General features: G+C 39.9%; 1 protein-coding gene and 1 long non-coding RNA gene across 5 annotated transcripts in view; one reads left to right on the top strand and one right to left on the bottom strand.

Annotated features, from left to right (window-relative positions):
* LOC115893218 overlaps positions 1-8,938 on the top strand; it is a 20,741-nt gene extending 11,803 nt beyond the window's left edge. Inside the window, exons 2-3 of the long non-coding RNA XR_004053195.1 lie at positions 5,566-5,765; positions 8,235-8,938. This is a non-coding gene — a long non-coding RNA (uncharacterized LOC115893218). The remainder of the gene's footprint in view (positions 1-5,565; positions 5,766-8,234) is intronic.
* PRKRA (protein activator of interferon induced protein kinase EIF2AK2) lies at positions 6,283-26,568 on the bottom strand. 4 transcript variants are annotated; one of them, XM_010382516.1, is made up of 8 exons: positions 26,295-26,568; positions 25,570-25,739; positions 21,993-22,074; positions 19,176-19,254; positions 18,028-18,145; positions 16,409-16,503; positions 10,948-11,122; positions 6,283-7,116 (listed from the first exon to the last, which is right to left on the bottom strand). In XM_010382516.1, exons 1-8 carry the CDS (start codon positions 26,357-26,359, stop codon positions 6,959-6,961), a joined length of 942 nt encoding a protein of 313 aa, XP_010380818.1. In that variant the 5' UTR covers positions 26,360-26,568; the 3' UTR covers positions 6,283-6,958. The 4 variants fall into 4 exon arrangements, with proteins under 4 accessions (XP_010380818.1, XP_030772355.1, XP_030772356.1 ...); XM_030916495.1 differs by having other exon boundaries at positions 21,944-22,074; positions 26,295-26,489; XM_030916496.1 differs by lacking the exons at positions 25,570-25,739; positions 26,295-26,568 and having other exon boundaries at positions 21,944-22,077.

Here is a 26,568-nt window from a genome sequence, read left to right as displayed (position 1 = left end):
ATTGTTTTTGGTAGATTTGTCTTTTGGTCTTCATACTAGAGTTATAAGTGGATTACACACCACAATTTCAGTATTGAAGTATTTGGGGATTGTCTTTGTACTTAATTTCATCAGTGGGTTTTATACCTTCAAATATTTTTGTTTTTGCATATTAGTGCTTTTTTTTCTCTTTTGGATTGAAGAACTCCCTTTAGCATTTCTTTTAAGATGGGCCTCATGGTGGTGAATTCTCTCAGCTTTTGTTTATCTGGGAAAGACTTTATCTTGCTTTGATGGTTGAAGGATAGCTTTGCTGGATACAGTATTCTTGTGTGGCAGATTTTTTTTTTTCTTTCAACACTGAAAATTTCATCCCATTTGCTCCTGGCCTGTATGGTTTCTGTTGAGAAGTCTGTTGCCAGATGAATTGGAATTTGTATTATTTGCATCTTTTCTCTTGTTGCTTTTAGGACCCTTTCTTTGTCCTTGCCCTTAGAGAGTTTGACTGTGCTTCTCAAAGGGGTAGTCTTATCTGGGTCGAATTTGTTTAGTGTTCTCTGACCTTCATACCTGGATATTTATATCTTTCTCAAGTTTTGGAAAAATTTTTATTATTGCTTTGAATAAGCTTTCTACCCCTTGCTCTTGCTCAGTTTTTTCTTGAACACTAGCTATTCTTAGATTTGGTCTTTTGAGGTAATTTTCTATATCTTGTAGGTGATCTTCATTCTTTTTCATTCTTTTTTCTTTTCTGCCCTCTCACTGTGTAATTTCAAATGACCTGTCTTTGAGCTCACCGATTTTTTCTTCTCGTTGATCCATTCTGTGGTTGAAATCATCTAATTTTTTTTTTTTTTTAGTTCAGCAAATATATTTCTCAGTAATGAGAATTTTGTTTTTTTTTTTTTTAAGTATTTTAATCTGTTAAATTTCTCTGATAAACTTATAGATTGCTTGTCTGTGTTATCTTGGAGGTTACTGAGTTTCCTTAAAACTGCTATTTTGAATTCTTGGTCAGAGAGCTCACATATCACCATTTTCTTAGATTCAGACACTGGTTCCTTGCTTTGTTCATTTGGGGAGGTCATGGTTCCCTATTGCTGTTGTTTTTCTTGTGGATGTACGTCCATATCTTTGCACTGAAGGATTGTTTATTCCAGTCTTCTCTGTCTTGATTGTTTTGTTTTCTATTGGCGATGTTTGCTTAGAGATTCTTTGTGACTCACTGTTAAATGTCTTATTTTCCCACTAGATCACTGTCTCCTTTTTGGCACTTGATGGCACCTTACGCCCAGCTTTGCCTCCGCTTTAGAAACTCATCAGAGTGATGCCCTTCTCAAATGGGTGAGGTCCCAAAGGGGATATCCTGGCAGTGTGAAAGGCCAGCTAAAGCTTTGTGCCAAGAGGACCTGTGGAATGCATCTCCTACAGCTGTTGCTGCTGAGTAGCCACTCTGATCTGGCATCTTCTTTGGTCAAGTTCCAGAGCAGAGTTTCCAGGGCTGGGGATTGAAGTCCTGCCTCCTCCCTTTGTCTCTGGTTGTCCTTGGTAATGTTTTTCCCTCAGGTACTCATGATATTTCCCATGGGCTGAGTTGGGGACAGGTCTCCTTCCAGGGAATCCAAGACGGCAGGGAGGTGGGTTGTCTACCTTTTCTCACTTTTTCCATTGTAGAAACTGTGAGTTGGGGGAAGTTTTCCACACACTTGGTGCCAGACAGATTGTGGGGAGGGGCACCGCAGATATAAAAGTCTGATTCTCTTACCATCTGCTCAGAGTTTTTTGACTTCTATGTCCCCAGGAATTGACTCATCCTCATATCTGAGTTCTGGGATATTGTTGGTGATCATCTCGGTGCTGTATATTTGTTTTTGGTTTTCTGGTGTGGAAATGAAGCCAGCTTGCGTCTACACTGCCATTTTTGAACCAGAAGTCCACCTGATGCCATGTGGGTCTGCTCTAACAAAGATGCCTATAGCTGTCTCTGTAGATACAATTGGAGCTACTACCTCATAAAGTTTGTGGTAGCCCACTATCTGATTTTGGGAGGGGCTAGACTGGTGAATTAAATGGAGATACAATGTGAACCATCCTTCCTGAATCTTTTAGATATTTTAGGATGGCATTAATTTCTGCCATTCCCTGAAATATTATTTTTTTGATTTACTATATTGGTATGGAGAAGAGGTCAACTTTTAAAGTTTCCACCTGGCCACCTGACCTTTATCACTATGTTAGCTCTTACCATACACACCGAGAAACCTGGTGTCACTAATCAAGTCTATTTATCACAATTATATACTCAAGGACTAGGTGGGTCTGTGGATATATTGTGAGCCAGACTTGGGCCAGGACTCCCTAGGACTCGACCTCCATAACCCTTACTGTAATCAAGGGCATATAATGACTTTCAGTTCTGTGGTATCATTGTTAACTCAGACTCTGTGTCCAACAGATATCAAAATGTTGAGTATTCCCCTTTCACCACTGTATGATTTCCTGAGTAATGGCGATAAGTCCCTTTGGAGAAGGACTAGAGGAATCATTATTGTGCACACTTGTGGTATTACACAGTCCTTCCTCCTGGGGACCCAGATTCTTCTTTAGTTAATGGGCCTGGATCCAAAAACTGACTCAGGTCTGGAAATTGGGTAAGGGGTCGTGATTATTTTTTATTTTTATTTATTTATTTATTTTTGAGATAGAGTCTCCCTCTTTAGCCCAGGATGGAGTGCAGTGGCACAATCTCGACTCACGGCAACCTCTACCTCCTGAGTTCAAGCAATTCTTTTGCCTCAGCCTCCCGAGTAACTGGGATTACAGGCGCGCGTGCACCACCTTGCCCGGCTAATGTTTGTATTTTTAGTAGAGACAGGGTTTCACCATTTTGGCCAGGCTGATCTCCAACTACTGGCCTCAGGTGATCCGCCCTCCTTGGCCTTCCAAAGTACTGAAATTACAGACATGCGCCACTGCACCCAGCCAGTTTAACTTTCTTTTAATTGGCTTAGTTGCCAAGAGAGGAAGCTGGGGAGGATCCTGAGGAGTGTATGTTTTGTCCTTGGAGAGACAGCTCATTGTCTTCAAGCAAAACAGGGAGCATACTAGCCCTTATTAGAGAAGAGAGGGGCACTTCTGTAGCCTTAGAAGGTTCTCGAAACCTGAGGATTGAAGATTTTTCAGGTGCATCAACCCAGATGGTTTCATCCCTTGTGTCAGGGTTCCATTTTCTCCTAATCAGGGTCCTGACCACAGCACAGTAGACCTGCCTAGCTTGGGTCCTAACTTCTTTGGAGTTTTATTCTCATGATTAAGTCCTGGGCCTGGTCCTCAGCTTCCTCTCCTCATTGGCTTGAGGAGCTGAGAGTCTGATATTCTACAAGGGAGGTTTTCTGGCCCTCACACTGAGTTTTTGTTTGTTTTTGAGACAGGATCCTGCTTTGTCACTCAGGCTGAGAGTGCAGTGGCACAGGAAGCTACTGTAACCTTGAACTCCTGGACCCAAATTATCCTCTGGCCTCAGCCTCCTGAGTAACTAGGACAACAAATGTATGCCACTATGCCCTGCTGATTTTAAAAATTTTTTGTAGAGTTGGGCCTTGCTATGTTGCCCAAGCTGGTCTTGAATTCCTGGCCTCAAGCTATCCTCCCTTTTTGGTCTCCTGAGGCACTGGAATTACAAGCATGAGCCACTGCTCTTGATCCCACACTCAGCTTTTAATTACCAACTAATCACTCTCATTCTTTTATTTTGAGACAGGGTCTTACTCTGTAGCTCAAGCTGGAGTGCAGTAGTGCAAACATAGCTCACTGCAGCCTCAAACTCCTGGGGTCAGGTGATCTTCTTGCCTCACCCTCCGAAATAGCTAGGACTACAGCCACAAGCTACTGGGCATGGATAATTTTTTAAAAATTTGTAGAGATAGGGTCTTGCTATGTTGCTCAGGCTGGTCTCAAACTCCTGGCCTCAAAGGATCCTCCTGCCTCAGCCTCCCAAAGTGCTGGGATTACAAGTGTGAGCCACTATGCCTGGCCCATTCTCCTCCTTCTGTTATCTTTTTCCAAGGTATCGGTCTAGCTCAGTAATAACTCATCAGTTCCACTGTCCACACTGTTTCCCACCTGATCTTTGTGCCTGCCAGTGCATTTCTTTGCGTTGACATGCCATCTTAGTTCACCACTAGTGAGTTTTAACTGCACTATCAGGGTGTGCTAGTAGTTAACTTCTCCCTACCCCAGTGAGGAGAATCTCATCCTGTAAGTGAAAAGGCAAGATAAACGGCTCCAAAAGCCCACTGGAGCACCTACTTTCCTGCAACCCTTCTGGTAACAAGATCACAGATGCTCAGATGAAGATAAGTGGGTAGGAGATTTATTAAGGATTGCCACCTGTGGAAAGAAAGGAAGCTCCACGGGGTGGAGAAAGAATGTGGACTATGATGCAATCTCAAAGGCAGCTTTAGCTGACACTAAGGGGAACTCTGAAGCTAGGATGGTCTTTCAGATTGTCCTAATATGGGGCAATGGGACTAGTCTTTGCATGCAGCCTGGCCCAAGAAGGAAGTGTGACTTTAGATGAGGTGGCTTTCTTCAGTTAGAGGGCAATTCTACTGACAGTTGAGGGCTGTTGGGTGCACACTGCTAAGGTGAGAAAACAAAATCCTCTGTAGGGAAGGGGAACCTGCGTGGAATATCACAGCACACCCTGAGAGCAGGGGAGTGGCTCTTCATCAAATAACACAATATGGGCCAACATATTCCCAGAGGCTGCTGTAGTGCTGGGCACATTGTGCTCAATAACTTATTGAATTAGTATTATCGTCATATTGTACTACTGGTATCCTCATCTTTTAAAGTCACTTATCACTTAATGGATGCTCTTATGTGTTAGAACTGACACTATGAAGATGACTATGACACAATTACCTGTTGAGCCTATTTGGGAAATTAACCTATATTTAACAAGTTTGACTAATTAGATTGGTTAAGAGCCTTAGCAGAGGACTAAACAAAATGGTGTTAAAGAATACACCTGATGGTCCAAGAAAATCCCTAACTCTAGAAAATCTGGATAATCTGAGAGGCGACATTTGAACAGTGTAAGAATGCACTTTCCTCCAGAGCCAGAAGCAGGGAAAGCAGAGGCAGCAGCAATTTTATCTTCTGGGCACCTTATCCTCAGACCTCATTTTATCAGTACATATGGACTGTCTACAACCAAATGATATTATCCTTTTCATCAGCCTTATGAAACTTTCCCCCAATTTATCCAAGTCAGGATTTCAGTATGCAGAAGTCTAATGTCATCTCAGAGAGTTCATTGTGCCTCCCCCATATCCAAGACCATTTACTAAAACCTTAGTTCAATCTTTAAAGAGTCACAAGATCCTATTATGCCTAGCTTTTTTTCCAGTCTTTTAAGTCTATTCCTTACCTTGCCAAAAAAAGCACCTGTTTCTATGGTTTAACAAATGGAACTTAGAATATGGAACTATGGTAAGTGCTCTTTAGAATTGAAAGTAAGTTACATGTACTGGTTTTTCCTTTATAGTTTGTTCTCAAAGAATTCCAGATATTTTTTTCCAGACAAAAATACCTGCTACATACTTCCTTCTGTATGAATACATGAGACCTACCTTCATTCATAAAGACCTACCTCTATGAAGCTTTCCCTGAGCTCCAAACACAGAGCTGAGACTTCCACCTAACTTAGAAAGCTAGTACAAGCCGGCACTGACAGATGGAAGACTTGAGATGTTACAAGATGATATATGGAAACTCTAAAGGTTAAAATCTGTTCATTAGACTTATTTCCTAACCTTTTCATCACTCATCACTTTGGAACATTCTTGCAACTAAACTGAATAAACTGGGAAGGGTTTTTGGGTAATTCTAATGCTTTTTTTGTTTTTTGAGACAGGGTCTCACTCGATCGCCCAGGCTGGAGTGCAGTGGTGTGATCCTGGCTTACTGCAGCTTTGATCTTCTGGGCCCAAGCAGTCCTCCTACCTCAGCCTCCTGAGTAGCTGTGACTAAAAGTGTGCCACCACACCTGATTGGGTTTTTTTTTTTTTTTTTTTTGGTAGAGATGGGGACTCACTATGTTGCCCAGGCTGGTCTCGAACTTTTGGCCTGAACGGATTCTCCCACCTTGGCCTCCCAAAGAGTTGGGATTATAGGCATGAGCCACTGTGAGTGGTCAAATGCTTTTTAAACTAGTAATTCACCTGTGTATGGTTATGTCAAAGAAAAATACAAGGTTGCAAACGCTTAAGAGAAAGTAAGGAAGTAACCCATTACATGTATGTTTGTAAATTTTGCTTAGGCCATCATTTTTTATTTTCACCTTTGAATTTCAAAGTAAATTAGAGATATGTAAACAACAGAATTATCAACATTAAAATATTCACGACAATGGCTAACAAGAACAGGACTACAGTCAAGTCAGTAGCTTTTTAATAAAATGAGCAGAATCCCATCATAACAGTTGTTACATGAATTCAAATACAGAGCAGACCAATCATGTTCCCTGAAATTTAACAATCATACTTAATAAAGGCCTGTTAGTGCTGTCCCTCAAGACTCTAATTCAAAAGGGCTTCCTTTGAATTCCCTTTATAAAGCTTTGTGCAAAGAGCTTAAGCACCAGTAAGAAAGACTGTTGCTAGCATTTTTATTTCATCATCAACAATAAACATGCAGTTTCTTTCTCCGATGTGCATGGCACTGTAAAATGGGTGCTACACTCTGTCTTGTGGTACAAAGTTTATAAATACAATATACCGATACAAAGTTGAAGCCATTAAAAAGAGCTTAATAACAACCACGAGGAGATAATTAAATCTGGAGTATTGATGGAATCTATGAAGAGATTTAGAAACAAGACATAAACTCAAACATTACGGTAAAAGTTTTACTTGGGAAGGGGCCAGAAGGGAACTTTTTATGTGCTACTGAGATTTTTTAAGTTGCTCCAAATTTACTTTCTTTCTGCTATTATCTTTAAATACTGCAAAGCATTGTGAGCTGCATCACTTTGTGCATTGCCACAGGAGATACCGGAGCCATGACAGACCGTGATGGGGCTGGTGGACAGTTCAGCAAGACATTGATACTGTCCATTGGCGCTCAGTTCATCTGTAATGACACATTCAAGGATGATGATTAATGTCCAATATGTATAAAGTGGATCCCTTTGTAAAAACAATACAATTCTTATTACTGTCTTTCTTTTTAAGCATCCATAGTATACTACACCACTCGCAATCTTTGTTTTGCTTGTACAAACAAAAAACCACAACTGCTCAGCTGTAGCAGTTTTCAAACACATTACACTTCATAATGATCTGACAGCTTTAAAGACATACAGATATCTAGGCTTCACTCTAGCTCACTCAATCAGAAATATACGGTTGCAGGTGGCTGATTCCTACATTTAAAAAAAAAGTTCCCAAGGCAATTCTAATATGGTTAGTTGAACACTTTGGAAATTACTGAACCATACAGTAACTTTCTCAAAAGGGAAAGAACCATTTGTTAAAGGACTGGAGAGATTGTATTTTCCACTAGGAAGTCATTTTCAGGAGGCATCTGAACCAGGAACAACTTGGATCAAGGTAAAACCTCCCTTGTGACTTCTATTAAATGTTTTTTTTTAATTGATACATAATAATTGCATGTATTCATGGAGTTGTCCGTTCATGTTCTTAGGTTTTAAGTCTGTGCAGAGTCTAGTTCTTTATTTATACTATAAATGGGTCATGGTGTTTTAAAAACAATACCTGACCCAGGAAACAAACGTTCTTCCCATCAACTGATGAGTCACTCTTACTAAAGATGGCTGAAATGAGGGCAAAGAGGAAGAAACAAACATGTGCGGTATAACTTATAAGGTGGGCATAATAAAAATGTTATTTTTGATATTCTATTTAGTGGAAAATATCCAGATACAATGGGATTATTTAATGAGTGAAGAGGCTTTCTAGTTCTAGTATCTAGGTTCTTTTCTCCTGACCCTCCAGCCCCTGCTTGAGGCTCATCCATGTTGTAGCATATATTAGAACTTCATTTCTTTTTACAGCTGAATAATATTTCATTGGAAGGACAGTCCACAATTTGTTTATCCACTTATTCATTGATGGATGTTTTGGGCTGTTTCTACCTTTTGGCTTTTGTGAATAGTGCTGCTATGAATATACAGGGATCTGTGTGTATAGGCATTTGTTTAAATACCAGTTTTTGATTTATACTCCTAGGAGTGGAGTTGCTGGGTCACATGGCAATTCACTTGAGGAACTGAGAAGCTTATTCTACAGAGGCTGAACTGTTTTATATTCCCACCAGCAATTATAAGGTTCCAATTTCTCTACATTGTCACCAACACTTGCTATTTTCCATTTCCTTAATGATAGCCATCCTAGTGGATTTGAAGTGGTACCTTATCATGGTTTTGATTGCATTCTCTATTGACTAATGATATTGAGCATCTTTTCATGTATTTTTTGGTCATTTGGTCATTTTTCTTTTTTAATTTTAAAATTTTGAGACAGGCTCTCACTATATTGCCCAGGCTGGTCTCAAACTCCTGGGTTCCAGCGATCCTCATGCCTTGGTCTCCCAAAGGGGTGGGACTACAGGTGTGAGCCACTGTGCCCAGCCCATTTGTATATCTCCTTTGGAGAATATCTAGGTTCTTTTGAAGGTAGCTGCATAGAAACTAGCCTAATTAACAGACTGTGATTTTTAGACTGCTTTCCGTATCTACAAGAACTATTTAGTTCTCAAAACTGGGAAGAAATGTTTCAGAGGCATCATTAATTCATAATCTAAAAATTTATTTCAGGTTTCCTTTTTTTCCCCCAGATTCTGTATCCTCCATAGTTCTATTCATGACATGGGTCATTCATCTCTGTATTCTAAACCCTCAACAAACTGCAGACACTAATATTTATTGGATGAATGGTCTCTCATCAGCCACCTTTTCTTTTTTCTTTTTTTTTTTGAGACAGAGTCTCGCTCTGTCACCCAGGCTGGAGTGCAGTGGTGCGATCTCGGTTCACTGCAACCTCCGCCTCCCAGGTTCAAGCGATTCTCCCACCACCTGAGCCTCCCAAGTAGCTGGGATTATAGGTGCACACCACCATGCCTGGCTAATTTTTGTATTTTTAGTAGAGACAGGGTTTCACCATGTTGGTCAGACTGGTCTCAAACTCCTGACCTCAGGTGATCCGCCTGCCTTGGCCTCCCAAAGTGCTGGGATTACAGGCACCCGGCCTCTGGCCTCTTTTCTTTTGAGACAAGTCTCACTCTGTCACCCAGGCTGGAAAGCAGCTGCATGATCATGGCTCACTGCTGCCTCAACCTCAGGGGCTCAAGTCATTGTCCCCACCTCAGCCTCCCTAGGAGCCTGGACTACAGGCATGTGCCACCACACCCGGTTAATTTTTCATCAGCCACCTTCTCTAACCATCTGTCTGCACTGACTTCTCAGGTTCTGCATCATTATTGGTTTACTAAGACCCGTCCTTCAATCCCAAAGTAGCAGAGAATATCAGAAGTTCTTTGAGCCCCTAAGTGCCCTACTTTCCCAGGGTCAGGGGACCCTGACAAGCAAGGTCCCCACATCTCTCTGTGGTTGGATAAGGATATAAAATTTCTCACACGTTAAATCAAGACACTTTGGCCACACACAGTGGCTCACACTTGTAATCCCAGCACTTTGGGAGGCCGAGGTGGGCAGATCACTTGAGGTCAGGAGTTTGAGACCAGCTTGGCCAACATGGTGAAACTCCCATCTCTACTAAAAAATACTTTGGGAGGCCAAGGTGGGTGGATCATGAGGTCAGGAGTTTGAGACCAGCCTGGCCAACATGGTGAAACCCCGTCTCTTCTAAAAATGCAAAAAATTAGCTGGGCATGGTGGTACACACCTGTAGTCCCAGCTACTTGGGAGGCTGAGGCAGGAGAATTGCTTGATCCTGGGAGGCAGAGGTTACAGTGAGCTGAGATCACACCATTGCACTCCAGCCTGGGCAATAGATCAAGACTGCATCTCGGGGGAAAAAAAAAATTAGCCAGGCGTGGTGGTGGGTGAATGTAATCCCAGCTTCTTGGGAGATTGAAGCAGGAGGATCGCTTGAACCTGGGAGGCACAGGTTGCAGTGAGTTGAGATTGTGCCACTGTACTCCAGCCTGGGCAACACAAACAAGACTCTGTCTCAAAAAAAAAAAAGAACAAAATCAAGACACCAAACACACACACAACTAATTAGCTTTATAAATTGAATTAAAAGAAAATCCATACTGACTTGCTTTCCCATCTGTCCATATTTGTCTATCCAAATGATTAAGGGCTAGAGAAAATACAGATGTTGATGGCTGGGAAGGGATAAAACTATAAACTGACTTGTTTCCATTTACCTTCCACAATCAGCATACAGTGACAAAGCAGAGAGAAAAGGTCTGGGCGCCACAAACTTGGTACTTGTGCTAGAAATGTAGGTGCCTTTTCATTTGCCCAGCCGCCCAGCAGAGCTAGTTTAACAGCCAGGGTATCTTCTGGGACTCTTCCCCAAATCTTGCTCTACCACTGACTAGTTACGTGATCTTGGGCAAGTTTCTCAACCTTTCTGTGCCTTTCTTTCTTCACTCATAAATAAGGATAACAGAATTTGCTTCATAGAGTTAGTCTGAGGATTCAGTAAGTAGATACATGTAATCTTAGAACAATGCCTGGCACATAGTAAAACTCTATCTTTGCTATTGTTGTTTTTGTTATAACTGTATAGATGTTAGCTCTTATTACTATCCACAAAAATGGGACATATCAATTATATATATTACTGGTCTAGTAATTATATATACTTAGAATCCCTGATCAATAAAATAAATTACAATAGAAATTTTCGTTCCTCAAACACATTTGTAAATAAACATGTCTTGGGAAAGCCAAAGAAAAAAAAATCATACCTATATCCAAATATGTTATATTAAAACCTTGTTCCTTGGCAATTTCACTAAGCAGCTGGATGTAATCTGTATTTGGAATACTAAGCAGGCTTCTTTTCAGTAAGTTGATCTTTTCACCAGGAGAATTCCTCAAGGAATGCCAAGTACATCCTAAAGAATGTCCTACTACATTTGTCTGAAAAACAGAGATGAAGATTTAGACTCTTGACTAGGACTGGGTTCTAACACCAGTACCAGTATAATTAAGAGTACTTATTAAGCATTCACATTTAATATGTTATAAAGCATGTTTAAATGGATAACATTTGGTAAATTTTCCAATTTAAACAAGACATTAAAAAGTACACATTTAACAAGTACTACAAAATATGTTTTTAAGAAGCACTTGCAATAATATACTGAAAGTATTTTGTATTTTGAATAGTACAAATGTTTCTCAGTCGAGTTTTCTGATGGTCACATTAAGAGGTACAAGATATTTGGGAGCACCGTAAGTAAATCCATAAATAATTAAATCTGCCTAATGGAGCAATTTGCAGATTAAAATATAAAACAATTTTCATATCTTTGTTTTTTTTAAATTAAATATCAATCACTATAACTGACAGCTATAAAACAGAAAAAAAAACTATAAAAAAACATGAAATGTGCAAGTTGGGTTTGAGGAACAAGTCATTCAAATAAATGACAGGATGTCAAAAAGTTCTTATCAGACTTCTATCCCAGAACCCAACTGAGTACTTTTTCCTTTTTCTTTCTGCTTTTCCTTTTTCTTTTATTCTCCCCTATATCCTTCCATTTTCATCTCTGTCCTTAGAATGCCTCATATTTCCATATTAGTTTATGGTTCTCAAATTGCTTTCATATGCCATTAATAAAAACAACTACTTTCTGAAGTAAGTAGGGTTACTACTCTTAATCTTATTTTATTAATGAGATGACAGAGGGGAGGCAATTTCCAAAAGATTTTAGAGATGGCATGATATGGAATTAAGTAATTTGTTAGATTCACCAAATAAAAATTTACATTATAGAAACTTTAAAATACTGTTTTAAAATAAATTAAAAAACACTATTTACATGGTTAAAAAAATACATACATGCACTAAGAACAAATATATAATGAAGAGTACAGTCTCTCTTCCTTACCACCCATTCCCTGAAGACTTCTGTTCTATTTCTTAGACGTACTGTTAAACATTTTTCAGTATCTTCCCATAAATGTTTTATGCATATGCAAGCACACACAACCTTTTAAAGCAAATAACTTATTCCTCTACATCTTGTTCATTTTTCTTTTGTCAGTGCACATATATGCACTGTATTCACCTTATGCATCTCCAACTGTGAGCTTTAGGTTGTTTCTGGCTTCTTGCTTTTACTAACAATAAACACTCTTTTGCACTTGAATGAGTTTCTCTGTAGAATTATTTTTAGAAGTGGAACTGCTAAGTCAAAGAACATGTAAACTTTTAATTTTGATAAACACTTCCAAACTGATTTCTGAACCAATTTATACTCCTACCAACTGTCTTGGAGGGGGCTTGTTTTCTCATACCGTAATACCAGCTATTATCAAATTTTGTAGTTTTTGCCAGTCTAAAAGGTGAAAATATTTTATCTTGCATGAATAAAGTTGAATGTTTTTTCTTTTCTTTTTTTCCGTAATCATTTGCATTTCTTCTACTGGGTTGTCTTTTTTTTTTTTTTTTTTGTGAGACGGAGTCTTGCTCTGTCGCCCAGGCTGCAGTGCAGTGGTGCAATTCGGCTCACTGCAAGCTCCGCCTCCCGGATTCATGCCATTCTGCCTCAGCCTCTCGAGTAGCTGGGACTACAGGTACCCACCACCACACCTGGCTAATTTTTTGTATTTTTAGTAGAGATGGGGTTTCACCGTATTAGCCAGGATGGTCTCGATCTCCTGACCTTGTGATCTGCCCGCCTCAGCTTCCCGAAGTGCTGGGATTACAGGCGTGAGCCACCACGCCCGGCTGGGTTGTCTTTTTAACTGATGCATAAGAGCTTTTTAAATTTTCCATTTTTTAAGAGTTAGGGTCTTGCTATGTGGCTTAACTCTCAAACTCTTGGGCTCTAGCAATCCTCCCACCTTAGCCTCCCCAGTAGCTGGGACTACAGACATGTGCTGCTGTGTGCAGATGTGTATAAAAGAGCTTTAAAGTTGGTACTGAAAACAGTTCCTTTATATGTTGAAAATAATTTCTTCCCACTTTGTTTTTATTCTCTTGATTTACAGATTTTTTGCTGTGCAGTAGGTTTTATGTTGCCAAATTTATTAATCTTTTAACCTTCTAGGTTTTAAGTTAAAATGCTTTCCCCATGCTAAGATTTAAAAAAAAAAAAAACTCTTCCATGTTTCCTAATACTTATACTGTTTTAAATTTTTATGTTCAAATCTTTGATCCATCTGAAATTTATTTTGGTGTAAGGAATAAGGAAGCATCCTAAGTAGATGTCATACTCATAAACAAATATATATACAGCCCCCACCTAAAAATGGATGTAAACCGTTTCTACATCATTATTGAATAATCCATCCTCTCACCCACTGATCTGAAATCTCACTGTTGCCATATACTATGGTCCTATGTGGATTAGCATCTACACCTGGATTCTCTGTTTGCTCCTCTGACTATTCCTGGCCCAGTAACTTGTCTGACAAGTACAGTTTTACGGTATGTTTTGTTCTCTGGTAAAGCAGCACACCCTTGCTCTCCCAACCCTTCCTTTTCAGTTTTCTTGGTTATTCTTGAGGGTTTTCTTCCAGATAAACTTCAATAAAGGTGTATGAAGGTCCAAAATGAACGCTGGTAGGTTTTGAGTGAGACCACATTACAGTTAAATATATTTACAGTATTTTCTGCTCTATTCGTTAGTAGAGTTTTCCTCACATGGTCCTGCGCATTTCTTTTTAAGTTTATTTTCAGATATCCTATCCCTGTTTCTACAATTTAAATTGGGATCTCCTATATTCTAGTTATTATTTGTAAAGAAAACTATTGACTTTTTTCTAGTATATTTTTTCAGAATAGGATAGATTTTCTATTTTTCTATAAAATGTCCAATGTTACCAAGCTTCGTAAGTTTTGTCAAAGTGGCTATACACATACAGCAAAAAAATCAAATAGTACAGAAGTATAAAAGCAACAACCTCTGCCTTGCCCCTTCCCCACCTTCAGTCCCCTTCCCAGATACAATAATTTTTAGCTTTTTATTTTTAATTATTCTAGTTGTTACCTACATAACTCTGAGTAATATGGAAAAGCTATTGATTTTGTATATTAATTTAATAATCAGTTACCTTGATGAATTCTCTTACTGTTTCTAGTAGTTTTTCTTTAGGGTTTTAAATGGATACAATCATATCATTTGCAGTTAGTAACCATTTTATCTCCTCTTATTTCCAACTTCTTCCTGTTTTCTCTTGTCTAATTTGTTTTTAATTGGTAGGTACTTCTAGAACAAGGTTAAATAAAAGTGGTGTTGGTGGGCATCCTTATTTCTGATATTAATGGGAATGAGTACAATGTGTAAATATATAACCATGATTTTGGTTTTTTTCAAAGTTTTTATCAGTAATGATTGCTGAGTTTTATCAAAATTTTTTGTCATCCATTGAGAGGATTATATATTACTCTTTAACACATTAATGTGGTTAAAGTAACCAACTTACTAACCTTGAAATAGTCTTGCATTAGTTAAATAAACCCTACTTGTCAATGTTTTATTATTATTTTAATGTTGAACTGAACATTTTACAAAGGTTTTACCATTTTACCACAAGGCATATTGATCTATAATTTTTTTTTTTTCTGTTGAACTTGCTATTGTCAGGTTTTGGTGTATTATGTTGGTTTTGGAGAATAAATTTAAAAGTTTCCTTTATGTTATATACACATTGCCTGAAAAGAGTTTAAATAGCATTGGTAATGATCTCTTCTTTGAAGATTTGACCAATTTCACCTGTAAACCTATCTGTGCTTTGTAATTTTGGTGATATTGTTGATCCAAATTCCAAAAGCAGTAAATGCAGTGTTAATTTTTCTATTAAAAAAGTAGAATCAAATTATATTACTCATTTGTATAGTCTTTGTTTTTTTTTCTAAAGAATGAGGCCTTATTTTATCATAAGCTCAGTGAAGAAGTTGCTATAGTTGTACTTTTTTATTTCCCACCTAATACACTACTCTCAGATAATGTATCACATGACAATACCTATCTATGAATATCAGAATCTGAAGTTATATATCGTGTGTAGGTCTCAATCTCTTAAGCTCTGTATTTATTTGTTCAGCTACTCAATATATTCACTTAGCTATTCCATAAGCTATTCCACAAGCACTTCAAATTCAATACATTTAGTTCATTATCTGCTCCCCTCTTGCTATTGCCAAGCTTAAAATAGTAATTTCCTCCCTTTCCCTTGCTTCCTACATCCAATCAATTACCATGCCACTTTACCTCAGTTTTCTAAATAACTTTAAAATCTACCCCTCTCTCTCCATTTTCCCAGTCACTACCTTAGTTCAAGCTGTCATGTCTCATGTGTCTTCTATAACAGCACTCTCGCAGGTCTCTTTGATCCTAATTTCACTCACTCACCATAATGCAGCCAAGTGATTTCCTTCTAATGTTTAGACTAGATTCTGTCCTTCCCAGATTAAAATTCTTTAATGACTTTGTACTACCCTTGGGATAAAGTTCACTTTCTTTATATAGGGGTCCCTTTAAGATTTAATCCCTCCTTACTTTGCTGGCTTCATTGAGACTCCCTTCCTCCAACACTATGCTCTACACACAACAAATCACTTAGGGCTCCTAGACTGCATACGATGTTTCACTCCTGGCCTTTGCACACGCTTTTTCTTCTCTCTGGAATTCCTTTCCCCCATTCTAGACCTACAGGTCTTGGCTTAGACATTACTTCTTCCTGGAATCTGTCTCCAAACCTGTTTTGGTTGGATGCTTTCTTCTGTGTTCCCACATCACACTCTGTAAGGACTAGTCTATAGAGTTCGTTCCTCTCTTTCAGTAGTCTATAAACTCCTTAGAGACAGGGACTGCTTATCCACTGCAACCTATACCCAACGCAACACTTAGCACACAGTACGAGATCACTAAATGTTTGCTGAGTGAATGAACAAAGGGATGGAAATGCGCTGTCACTTTGAAGGCAAAAATGATACTACTGGCCTATCATCTTTACATCCCATCCTATTATTCTGAATTTGACTGTGTCTCTCAAGCTCTCTTACCTAATTGCCTTTGTGATCCTGACTCACAAACAGGAAGCAGCTAAAAATGGGGTAGTGTATAACTGAATAATGAAGAGATTTCTAAAAATCACAACTCTGAAGTAGCCATACAATAAGAAATCAAGGAAAGTTTCCTACAGCAAGAAATGCTTAATGACATTAACATCATAGCTGTCAACATTACTCACTAAAGAAATGTGGTTCTCTGGAGAAATATTACTAAATTTGGCAAGAAATTTCTCAGCAGCATTCCTTTTGGCTTGCTTTTTTGATGCCCCCTTTCCTGAACAAAGAAAAAGAAATGGTAGATTTAGAAAAGAAATTAGTGTCCACAGTATAAAGTATTGTATGTAATCAGAGAACCTCATGGTTTTTATGTTCTTACTGACCTGATATCTTTGTTTGTTGTGTTATTTTTTTTGTATAGCTATTAATTCTTTTTTTTTTTTTTTTTGAGATGGAGTCTTGCTGTGTTGCCCAGGCTGAAGTGCAGTGATGCAATCTTGGCTCACTGCAACCTCCGCCTCCTGGGTTCAAGGAATTCTCCTGCTTCAGCCCCCCAAATAGCTGAGATTACAGGTGCCTGCCACCACACCTGGCTAATTTTTTATATTTAGCACAGACAGGTTTCTGCCATGTTGGCCAGGCTGGTCTCGAACTCCTGACCTCAGACAATCGGCCCACCTCAGCATCCCAAAGGGCTGGGATTATAGGTGTGAGCCACTGTGCCTGGCCTGTATAGTTACTAATTCTTACACTTTTGAAGGCATTTAAGTTTTTAATAGTTATGCTTTCTGGTTTTCTATAATAATTGTATTTTCCTATGTCTAGCATTACTGAACCACATTTGGTTTAATTCTGACCAATTATTCATATTTATTAAAATACATCTGAATTATAACTCTTCTCTCTCTTCAATGTCTATTTCCTGCTTGTGATCTTCTCTAAACTGACAATTATATGGAATTCCTTTAAACAAGAATAAGAAAGGCACAGGGGATGCTGGAGTTGAAAGATACCACAAATATCTATCCCCATGTTTTTGTTTTATAGATTAAAAAACTGAGGTCCAAAGAGATTAAGTAATTTGCTTAACTTTGCAAATCAAGGACTGCATCAAAGATGGAAGCTGAGGTTCTTGCTTTTGACCTGGTGCTTTCTGTAATAGCCCACACTACCTCCCAAAGGCAAACAGTTTCTTATTACTTGAAACTATTATCCAGTTAAGATAAAATCCCATTTTAAGCCACTTTAAAAAATGACAAAAACATGCCAGAGAAGTTAACGGGAATTCTCACTAGTACTTTCTAAAGTGACAGTGTTTCTTACGGTTTATACCCTTTATAACATAAAAGTTGCTACAATTAAGAAAGATAATTTTCATTTTTATCTCACTGCAATTATTTGCCATCTAGTCTCTTATGAATCATATCATTTTCAAGTGTAATCTTCCTCTAGTCCTATTTTCTAGATAGAATAGCTGTTAAATAAAATCCAAGAGATTTACTATAGCTTTGTCTCCAAAATGAGTTTTTTTAAGTCACTAATTTATCAATGAAGACTGTTTAAAGTACAAAGCCGATAGTTTCTATTAATAATCTATGATTTTTAAAAATATCAAATTAAGACTAAGTATCTTAAGCCAAGTATTTATACTTAAGTTCAACATCAGAAAGTCAGAGACTATAAAAGAGGAGTATATCAATTTTTCTGCATAGAAATATTTGAAAACATTACGACAGAAATTTCTATAGTCATTCATCATCTGAAAATATTTCAAATGCCTTTAATTGTAAGAAATAAGTACCAGTTTCCATAAATGACTCTAGCCTGCAAATTGTGGTATATTCTCTCTTATGAGCAGGTCCTCCCTCCTGGGAAAGGGTATATTCAGGAAGTCTCCAGCCATGATGAATAGCCAATTCCTATAAAATCAAGATGAGGCTTTAATAGCAATTTTATGCAATGGCTCAATCACATAAATATTTTCTTAATTTTGATCCCATTTCTATGTATATGTTTGAAAAGAATAGTGATTTTCTGCAACGGAAAAAAGAGGGAAGACCCTCTGTTTCTCAGAGACATTCCTGCATTTTATATCTTTATATCCCAATACCAAAACTGAATCAGTTTTCTGCTATGAATGGTGTTCTTGAATTAAACCATAGTGAGCTGGTATGAGACTTCAACTAGAAAAACAGGCTACTACCACCCTTTGGGAACACCAGAGGAGACCATCTACAGGTTTCACTGCCATCAGTTCCTAAAGTCCCTCCCCTCCTAGCTATAGACTTCCAAACCCACAGCTGGCCAAGAACACATGAGGAGTAGGGACAGCAAACAACAGACTTGGATGAGGTGGGGGACAGAAGGTGAAGAAAACTATAGAAAAGCTCATAGTGCTGGAAAAGGAGACCGAAGGACTGGCTGAATAATGGGGAGGGGAATGGCCTAACAGAGCACATGAATAGTCTGCAAGAAGGATATTCTGCATATAGAAATTCAAAGCTGAATATGTGTGCATGTGTGAGTGTGTGTAGATATAAATATATTTTTTTTGGTAAAATAAGCAGACTTCTTTTCTTGAGTTAGGTTCACTGATTTGATTTAGGCTCTTTATAAAGTCTTCTGTCTCAACAGAAGTAGAAAGAGATTTGTCACAAGAGTAGCAAGAACTATTCTTAAAGTATAAAACACTCTACCCATGTGCACTGAGGGCCTATTGATCTTAAATGAGAATTCTATAAGCCAAAGGCAAATACTGTATATGGAAGAAAATCCAAAACATAAATAGGAAAATAATTTCAAGTTAGCTCTATAAATCTAATGATCGTAAGTTGGAAAACAAAATATATCACTATCTTGTCTTTAAAATATTAATTCCTTGTGTTAGCCCCTCTGATATTACAAACTTACTATATATTTCATCAGTAGGCAAAGAACTGTACAACTTACCTGTAATGAACCAATGGGATTAAGCTGGTTCTTTGGTTGCTTGGAAGGGTCAGGCATTAAGGGGTCAGGAACTGCAAAGCTAAATATTTTTTAAAAGTGTTATAAAACAAAATAATTTCCCCCGAATTATGAAATAAATGACAAGCATTTTCTAATTAACTCTCTATGTCTTTGCTCTTGTCATTCCTTCTACATGGAATGCCCTTTTCTCAGGCCTCTTCTATGGGAATCTGATCTATCTGTCATCCAAGATATATCTCAAATGACACTTTCTCCAAGAAGCCTATCCTTTTACCCCAATGGTTTATAATCTCTCCCTTCTTTGAAACATTATAACACATGGTTTAATCCTTTCTTGAGGAAATTGTTTTACCATAAATTATATACTCTTACAAATACATATAATTTGTCCATCCTTCACCATACCTCTCCCCTATTCAGATTATAAGCTCCTTGAGGTAGGGCCTATGTATCACTTACCTACATAAGCTTTGTGGTGTTTTGTACGTAATAGGCATGTCATAAAAAAATATTTAAAGAATACTCTGTTACAACTATGCAAAAAATGGAAGAGTAACAATGATCCAGAAAATTGAACCTGGCAATGTGAACAATACAGATTATTTATAAATATTGTTTTTTCATCCAGAGAACTATGAAGAGAGATCTGTTTGATCTATCATCTGCTCAGTGCTGGGATAATCCCTCTAAGATTTACATGTATCCTGCATAAAATAGATGGCTTAGATGAATTTGGTTTTAGCATGTAGGGATTATGATTAGGGAAAAAGAGAATGACCTCTTCTAGGGAGTTGGGAATTACTAGTTACTTGGCAGGTCAGTGCTTAAAATTGAATAAGCGCATTTCAAGGTTACTACCACCTAGGCAACTGGAGTCATTTTTCCATGACAAGTGAGGTTTAGTTATTGCCACTTCCTCAAGGTTTTTTCTTTTTTTTTCCAACTGCGAGAATTTCAAGCTTTACATAGGCTGATGAGATACGAGTATTCACTTACAATGCTGCATGCCGAAGCTACCCAAATAATTGTGATGGAGAAGTGAGAAAGTCTCTGTATTAAGTCAGGCCACTTTAGGCCTGATTACAGCTTAGTAATTCCCATTTTATCTGTCAAGAAGCACAAATATAGTAAAGTTTGTTAGCTTTTTTTGCTGACAAAGTGAAGTGCCCAGATGCAGAAAGGACACTCCATACCCCTCATTTCTACAAGTGTACTTAATGGTTGGGTTCACATTCAGGCTGTACAGAAACAGCACGGTCATCACCAGTGGGGGAGAACTCAATACCTGCCATGTCATTTGGCATGTCTTTTGTTTGTTTGTTTGGAGACAGAGTCTTGCTCTGTCGCCCAGGCTGGAGTGCAATAGTGCAATCTCAGCTCACTGCAACCTCTGTCTACTGGGTTCAAGGGATTCTCGTGTCTTAGCCTCCCAAGTAGCTGGGATTACAGGAGCGTGCCACCACACTTGGCTAATTTTTTGTATTGTTAGTAGAGATGCGGTTTCACCATGTTGGCCAGGCTGGTCTCGAACACCTGACTCAAGTGATCTGCCCATCTTGGCCTTCCAAAGTGCCAGGATTACAGATGTGAGACACCACGCCTGGCCTTGTTTTTCTTTGAGACTGGGTTTCACAGGCTGGAGTTCAGTGGCGCAATCTCAGCTTACTGCAATCTCTGCCTCCCGGGTTCAAGTGATTCTTGTGCCTCAGCCACCCAAGTAGCTGGGATTACAGGCGCCTGCCACCATGCCTGGCTAATTTTTGTATTTTTAGTAGAGACGGGGTTTTGCCATGTTGGCCAGGCTGGTCTTGAACTCCTGGCCTCAAGTGATCCACCCACCTCAGCCTCCCAAAGTGCTGGGATTACAGGCGTGAGCCACCCCGCCCAGCCTGGCATAGATCAATTATAATGCATGACACTAGAGAATGAAGCATCATCTTGCAAAATGCAAGGCTTATCTTGGGCAGCTGCTTATCTAGAGGGTTGCCGTGTCACTGGTTAGTTCTTAACTACCCAGATGGTTTAGAATGATTTACAAAAAGAGAGGAATACTACATGAGAACCTAACTACACCCCTAATTCAAAAGCCTTTCTATGACTAGGAACAAAAAACCCATCCCAAATTCCCTGGGTCTCTACTGTCAGCTATAAGCAGATTACAACAGATCGTACTTCAGGCTAATGTGAGTGTATACACAAGAAGAACTTGAAAATATGCCAAGCTCCAGAGTATGCCCAGTGGACACTACTATAATACGTGAGATGCTCCAGGACCAATATTCTATCCAGAAACACCTAGAGTAGTAAAAAATCTTACTTTGGAAAGATATGTCAAGAATATCCCACTTAACATTCTCTTCTTTTGGTATATATTATATAATAAAAGAAAACCTCTGCCTGCTTCTTCAAAATTATAATTCCTAAAAGAGTACTTCTAGTGGATCTTTCTCCATCTCACACTTTGTTGTCTTCAATATAGAAATAATCAAAGTCTAAATACAAAATGTTAATATTAATATTTGCAAGAAGCACTGACTTTCTACTGTTGCACCCCATGTAAAAAAAAAAAAAACAGTAAAGCCTAATTCATGAGCGCCTTCATTTAACAGCTACCTGCTGGATTTGATTCAATAAAGTTTTCTTTCATGGATGATAAGTCTTCATAAGGAAATGTAATTAGAGAGGTAGGATGCTAACAACTGTTCACTTTGTTGCTTTTGTAAGCATGTTTAAATTTTTAATCTTACCTCAGCCATGATATTTTTGAGCTGCTGAATACAAAGAAATTTAGCTCACCAAATACTTGCATTGGCTTTCAAAATGTTTATGGCAGCCTCTGCAGCTCTATGTTTCGCCAGCTTCTTACTTGTACCTTCACCTGAATTAAGATTTAAAAAAAGAAGTCTTTATCTCCTACAAAAATGTGCAGCTTACAGAGATGTTTTCAAAACACAAAACAAAGTCACTATAGATTTTACATACACATACTAGGTAATAAAAATATACACTACATGTGGTTACACACTAATAAAATACTCACCATGTGAAAAATATTTCAAAAAATAACTTTTAAAGTTCTATATAATTCTATGCATACCTGCATAAAAATCCTTATTTCTACATTATATACGTTTATTACATAACATGGTAAGAAAGTAGACCGTGTCACACCTCTGAAGAAATGCAGCTTAGTATTTTACTCTTCCTTTATTCCTGGAGGGGAAATTCTTCTGCAACAAGAAGTTTCTTTTAAAGGAACCATTTACAGCAGAACTGTTTGACAGCAAAATGTGCATAATTTTATTCGAATAGCCTGTCCTATAATGTATCAAACTGCTCTGCTAGGCTGAGCAGTCATGATTATGTGTTGGGTACAACAGGAAAGTGTTTTATGGAGTAAGGTGACAGCTTGTTATGTATCTTCTGGACAGTCTGTATCTTCTGCATGGGTAGCTAAGTTGGGACCGGGGATAAGACTGATGTCTAATTTCAGTAAGCAATCGCAATGGCAAATGATAAATTCAATCTTTTTCCTTTTAAGTTCAAACTCCCATACCCTCATGGGATAAGTTTTAAGTGTGGCACTCAAGTGTGAGAAGACACACAAACCATATATTTATCTGCTAACAGAGGTATTAGGGATATGGCATACAGGGGCCCTGCCCTCAAGAGTCAACAGCCTGGTGTGGGATTTTTGTCTGTTAATAAGCACCTGAAATATGGAATGGGATATGTTACAACAAGCCTAAGTGCAGGCTGTAGGGGAGCACATAAAAGCAGCGGCTCTCCGACTCTTTGTAAGGATTCAGAAAGGTTTCATGAAGGAAGAGATAATTAAATGGAGACCTAAATGATGAGTAACAGCTAATAAAGTGAAGAGAGATGGGGGAGTAGGAAGAGCATTCTAGGCAGAGAAAAAGAGCACCTGCAAAGGCTCAAAGGCAACCTACAGCACAGTATTTTCAAGAATCCCAAGTAGTTGGCTTTGGCTAAAGTGTAAGAGCTTTTTTAAAGTGTAAGAAGCAAGGCTGTAAGTCATGTTAAGAAACATGGTATTGCGCTGGGCTCAGTGGCTCACGCCTATAATCCTAGCACTTTGGGAGGCTGAGGCGGGTGGATCGCCTAAGGTCAGGAGTTCGAGACTAGCCTGGCCAACATGGCAAAACCCCGTCTCTACTACAAATACAAAAATTAGCCGGGCGTGGTGGCAGGCACCTGTGATCCCAGCTACTCAGGAGGCTGAGCCAGGAGAATCGCTTGAACCCAGGGGGCAGAGGTTGCAGTGAGCTGAGATCGTGCCACTTCATTCAAGCCTGGGTGTAAGAGTGGAACTCTGTCTCGGAAACAAACAAACAAAAAACATGTGTTTATCCAGAGGGTTACAGGGAAACCACTGAATGGATTTTGAGAAGAGGAAGACATATGAATGCTGGAAAGAATACTGGTTGTTAAGGGTGGGTGAGGTGGCTCACGCCTGTAATCCCAACACTTTGAGAGGCTGAGGTGGGAAGATTGTTTGATGCCAAGAGTTCAAGACCAGCCTAGGCAATGCACTGAGACCTTGTCTCTATTAAAAATCAGAAAAATTAGCTAGGCATGGTGGTATGCACCTGTAGTCCCAGCTACTCGAGAGGCTGAGGCAGGAGGATTGCTCCAGTCCAGGAGATTGAGGCTGCAGTGAGCTATGATCATGCCACTGCACTCCCCGACAGAATGAGACCGTCTCAAAAAAAAAAAAAAAAGGATGAACACTCGATGTCATGTGACAAAAGGACATCACAAGACTAGAAGGTAAACATGTACCTACAAGAATGCAGCTACAATCCAAGTGAGAGATGATGGTCGCCTAGGCAGTGGCCATGGCCAGGAGAGAGAAGCAGACAGATTCAGTGGCTATTTAGTGGATTATTAAACTCCAACGGATGGAGTTTAACAGACTGGACAAGAGGGAGGGAGATGGGAAGTAGGAAGACAAAACCCACATTTCTACTGAACTAGGTGATTGTGGAGCTTTTACAGAGAAAGGGAATGCAGGAAGAATGGGTTTGAGGGCAAAGATGGATTCAGTGTGGGACAATGAGAGGCTTGAGGGGCCTCTGTGTCATCCAAGCAAAGATGCTCAGCAAGCACAGACTGATAAACTATTCTGTAACTGGGCTTGGGATGTAGACAGACATTTCAGAATTATTAGCCTTTAGATAGTATCCGAAGCCATGGAGGCAGATAAGCTTGCACAGGAAGCCATGGTAGTGTGAGAAGAGGGCGTAGGCAGAACGGTTGCCATAGGTTGTTAATTTGGGGTCTAAAACACATTGAGAGGGAAAAAGCCTCCTTTTTCTTGAATTCTTCCTGATTTTCTAGAAATAGACTAGCTAAAGTAAGTAATGCAGTGTTGACTCTATGGTTCCCATGGGGACCCTTTCGACCAGCACCTACAATCTAACTGCCTCACACAAAAAGTTTTAAACTTTTCTTAAAGTGGCGTCAATTAAAATAAAGGACTCCAAACTTCCAGGGACACAAACAAATGCTGCCGTCAGATTTACCAGATGGCAGAACTTGAGCCTTCCTACTAAATTTTTTTCTTGGCATCCTTCCAAATTAAACTTAGCATCCAATGTTTTGTGTTTGCAATTAAATAGATACATAAGAAAAATAATGTCCACATTTACAAATGAGCAACTTTAGTTATCATTTGCTCAAGCTCACAGACCAAAAGAAAGCATGAACTTTAAAATTTCATTGCTATGTGACTTCATTGCTACAGGCATGTTACTTATAATCTCTCTGAACCTGTTTCTTCTTGTTTAAAAAGTGGATAATATACAAAATATCTGTTAACGTTTCAAAAACTAGAAGTTATTATGCAATATAATGTATGAGGACCTTCTCCCCTTCCTCATTGTGTTTGGATACAGAATCAAAAGTGGTACAATGGACCTAAAGTGCCAAATGAGTCCATAAAGAGAGGAGAGACGTGCAGAAAATTCTGGGGTCATGCCTGCTGGTATCTGCTATAATCTATGAAACTTCACAGTACCTAGGGACCCAGCTACGACTGCTCCAAGAACCTTTCCTGCTTCCCTCTAATTCTTAGAAGAACCCTAGGAGGATCATGGGGTATGAGAAGAGTCGTGCAGGATGGCTGGGTAACTATTTAGTTTCTGAGCTTCTTTGGTATCTGGGGAAGAGAAAATTAGGAAGAGAATCAGATGAAGCTGAAAAGCCCTAACGACCGGAGATGAGAGGTCTCAGTTTCAGAACCTGTTCCTCACAGCTGTCTGGCAAAAAGAGCACTTTTCCGAACTGAAAAGCAACATCAAGTATTGACTGCCAACCCACTCGGTCATCCAGGTTAACTGTGTATACAGACCTGTGCAGGTTATGTCACCAACGGTTACTCTGAAGGTGAATGTGGGCACATGTATTTGCACATCAGATCTTTCACATTCATAAACTGGGATGTTCTTGGTCTTCATGCCGTATTCGTGTAATACCTGAATCGGTGTTTTCCCTGGCTTAGCTGTTATCATCTTCCCCAAACTGCAAAAACCAGAAAAAGGTGTGCTTTGCATGCCAAATTGGAGACTGAAGCAGAAGCGTACAGAGGCCAGTTTTGACCACCACCGACGGTGACGAGGGAGGCGGGGAGTTCCCCGGCGGCCAGGGCCAGAGCTGGCGAGGCTGGGGAGCACCTGTCTTCCGGCCCCGCTGCGGCAGTCACCCCGCAGGGGCAGGCGGGGTGAGCGAGGTCCTTAGAGAGAGAACTTGAATGCGGGTAGGAGGCAGTCTCAACAGAACAGGGCTGGTAGCAGCGCCGCAGCCTCTCAGGACAAACCTGACGATCCCTTCCTGGGCGCGGCGACCGCGCGCCACCTCCATAGCTCAGCGCGCCGCCTGGGGCCACGAGAGGGGCGGGGTCCGGCCGCAGACCCCAACCCTCGCAACCGAGAGGGCGGGGCCGAGCGCCCACAGTCGCGGAGGCGTGGGCGCCAGGCAAGGCTTTACCCAGAATGCCTCTGGAGGGACGGCTCCCCGCGCCCCGGTCTCGCCGCCCAACGCTCCCGGCCCTGGGGCCCCGACTGCCCGCACGCTGACCTGAAGGTCCCACTGTCCTCGCGCTCCAGCGGCGGGGCCTCGGTGCGGTGCCTGCTCTGGGACATGGCGAGAAGGGACGGCTCAGCGGGTAGAGTAAGAGCGGTGCGGAGCGACGTGCTAGCTCCCGGGTCGCTGGTCCCCAGGAGGAGCTCCAGCGCCGCCGCCGCCTCCGACTCCCCCTCCTCCTGCTTGCGTTCCTCTAGCGAGGGGGCGGGAAGGGCGGGGGCGGAGCCTTGGTGCCGTAGCTACGGCTACGCCCCCTCGCTGCCCCTCT

Source organism: Rhinopithecus roxellana, chromosome 14, assembly GCF_007565055.1.
Source record: "Rhinopithecus roxellana isolate Shanxi Qingling chromosome 14, ASM756505v1, whole genome shotgun sequence".
Lineage (NCBI taxonomy): Eukaryota > Metazoa > Chordata > Mammalia > Primates > Cercopithecidae > Rhinopithecus > Rhinopithecus roxellana.
Note: the sequence above shows the minus strand (reverse complement) of the source record. Positions and strands in the feature narration are given on the sequence as shown.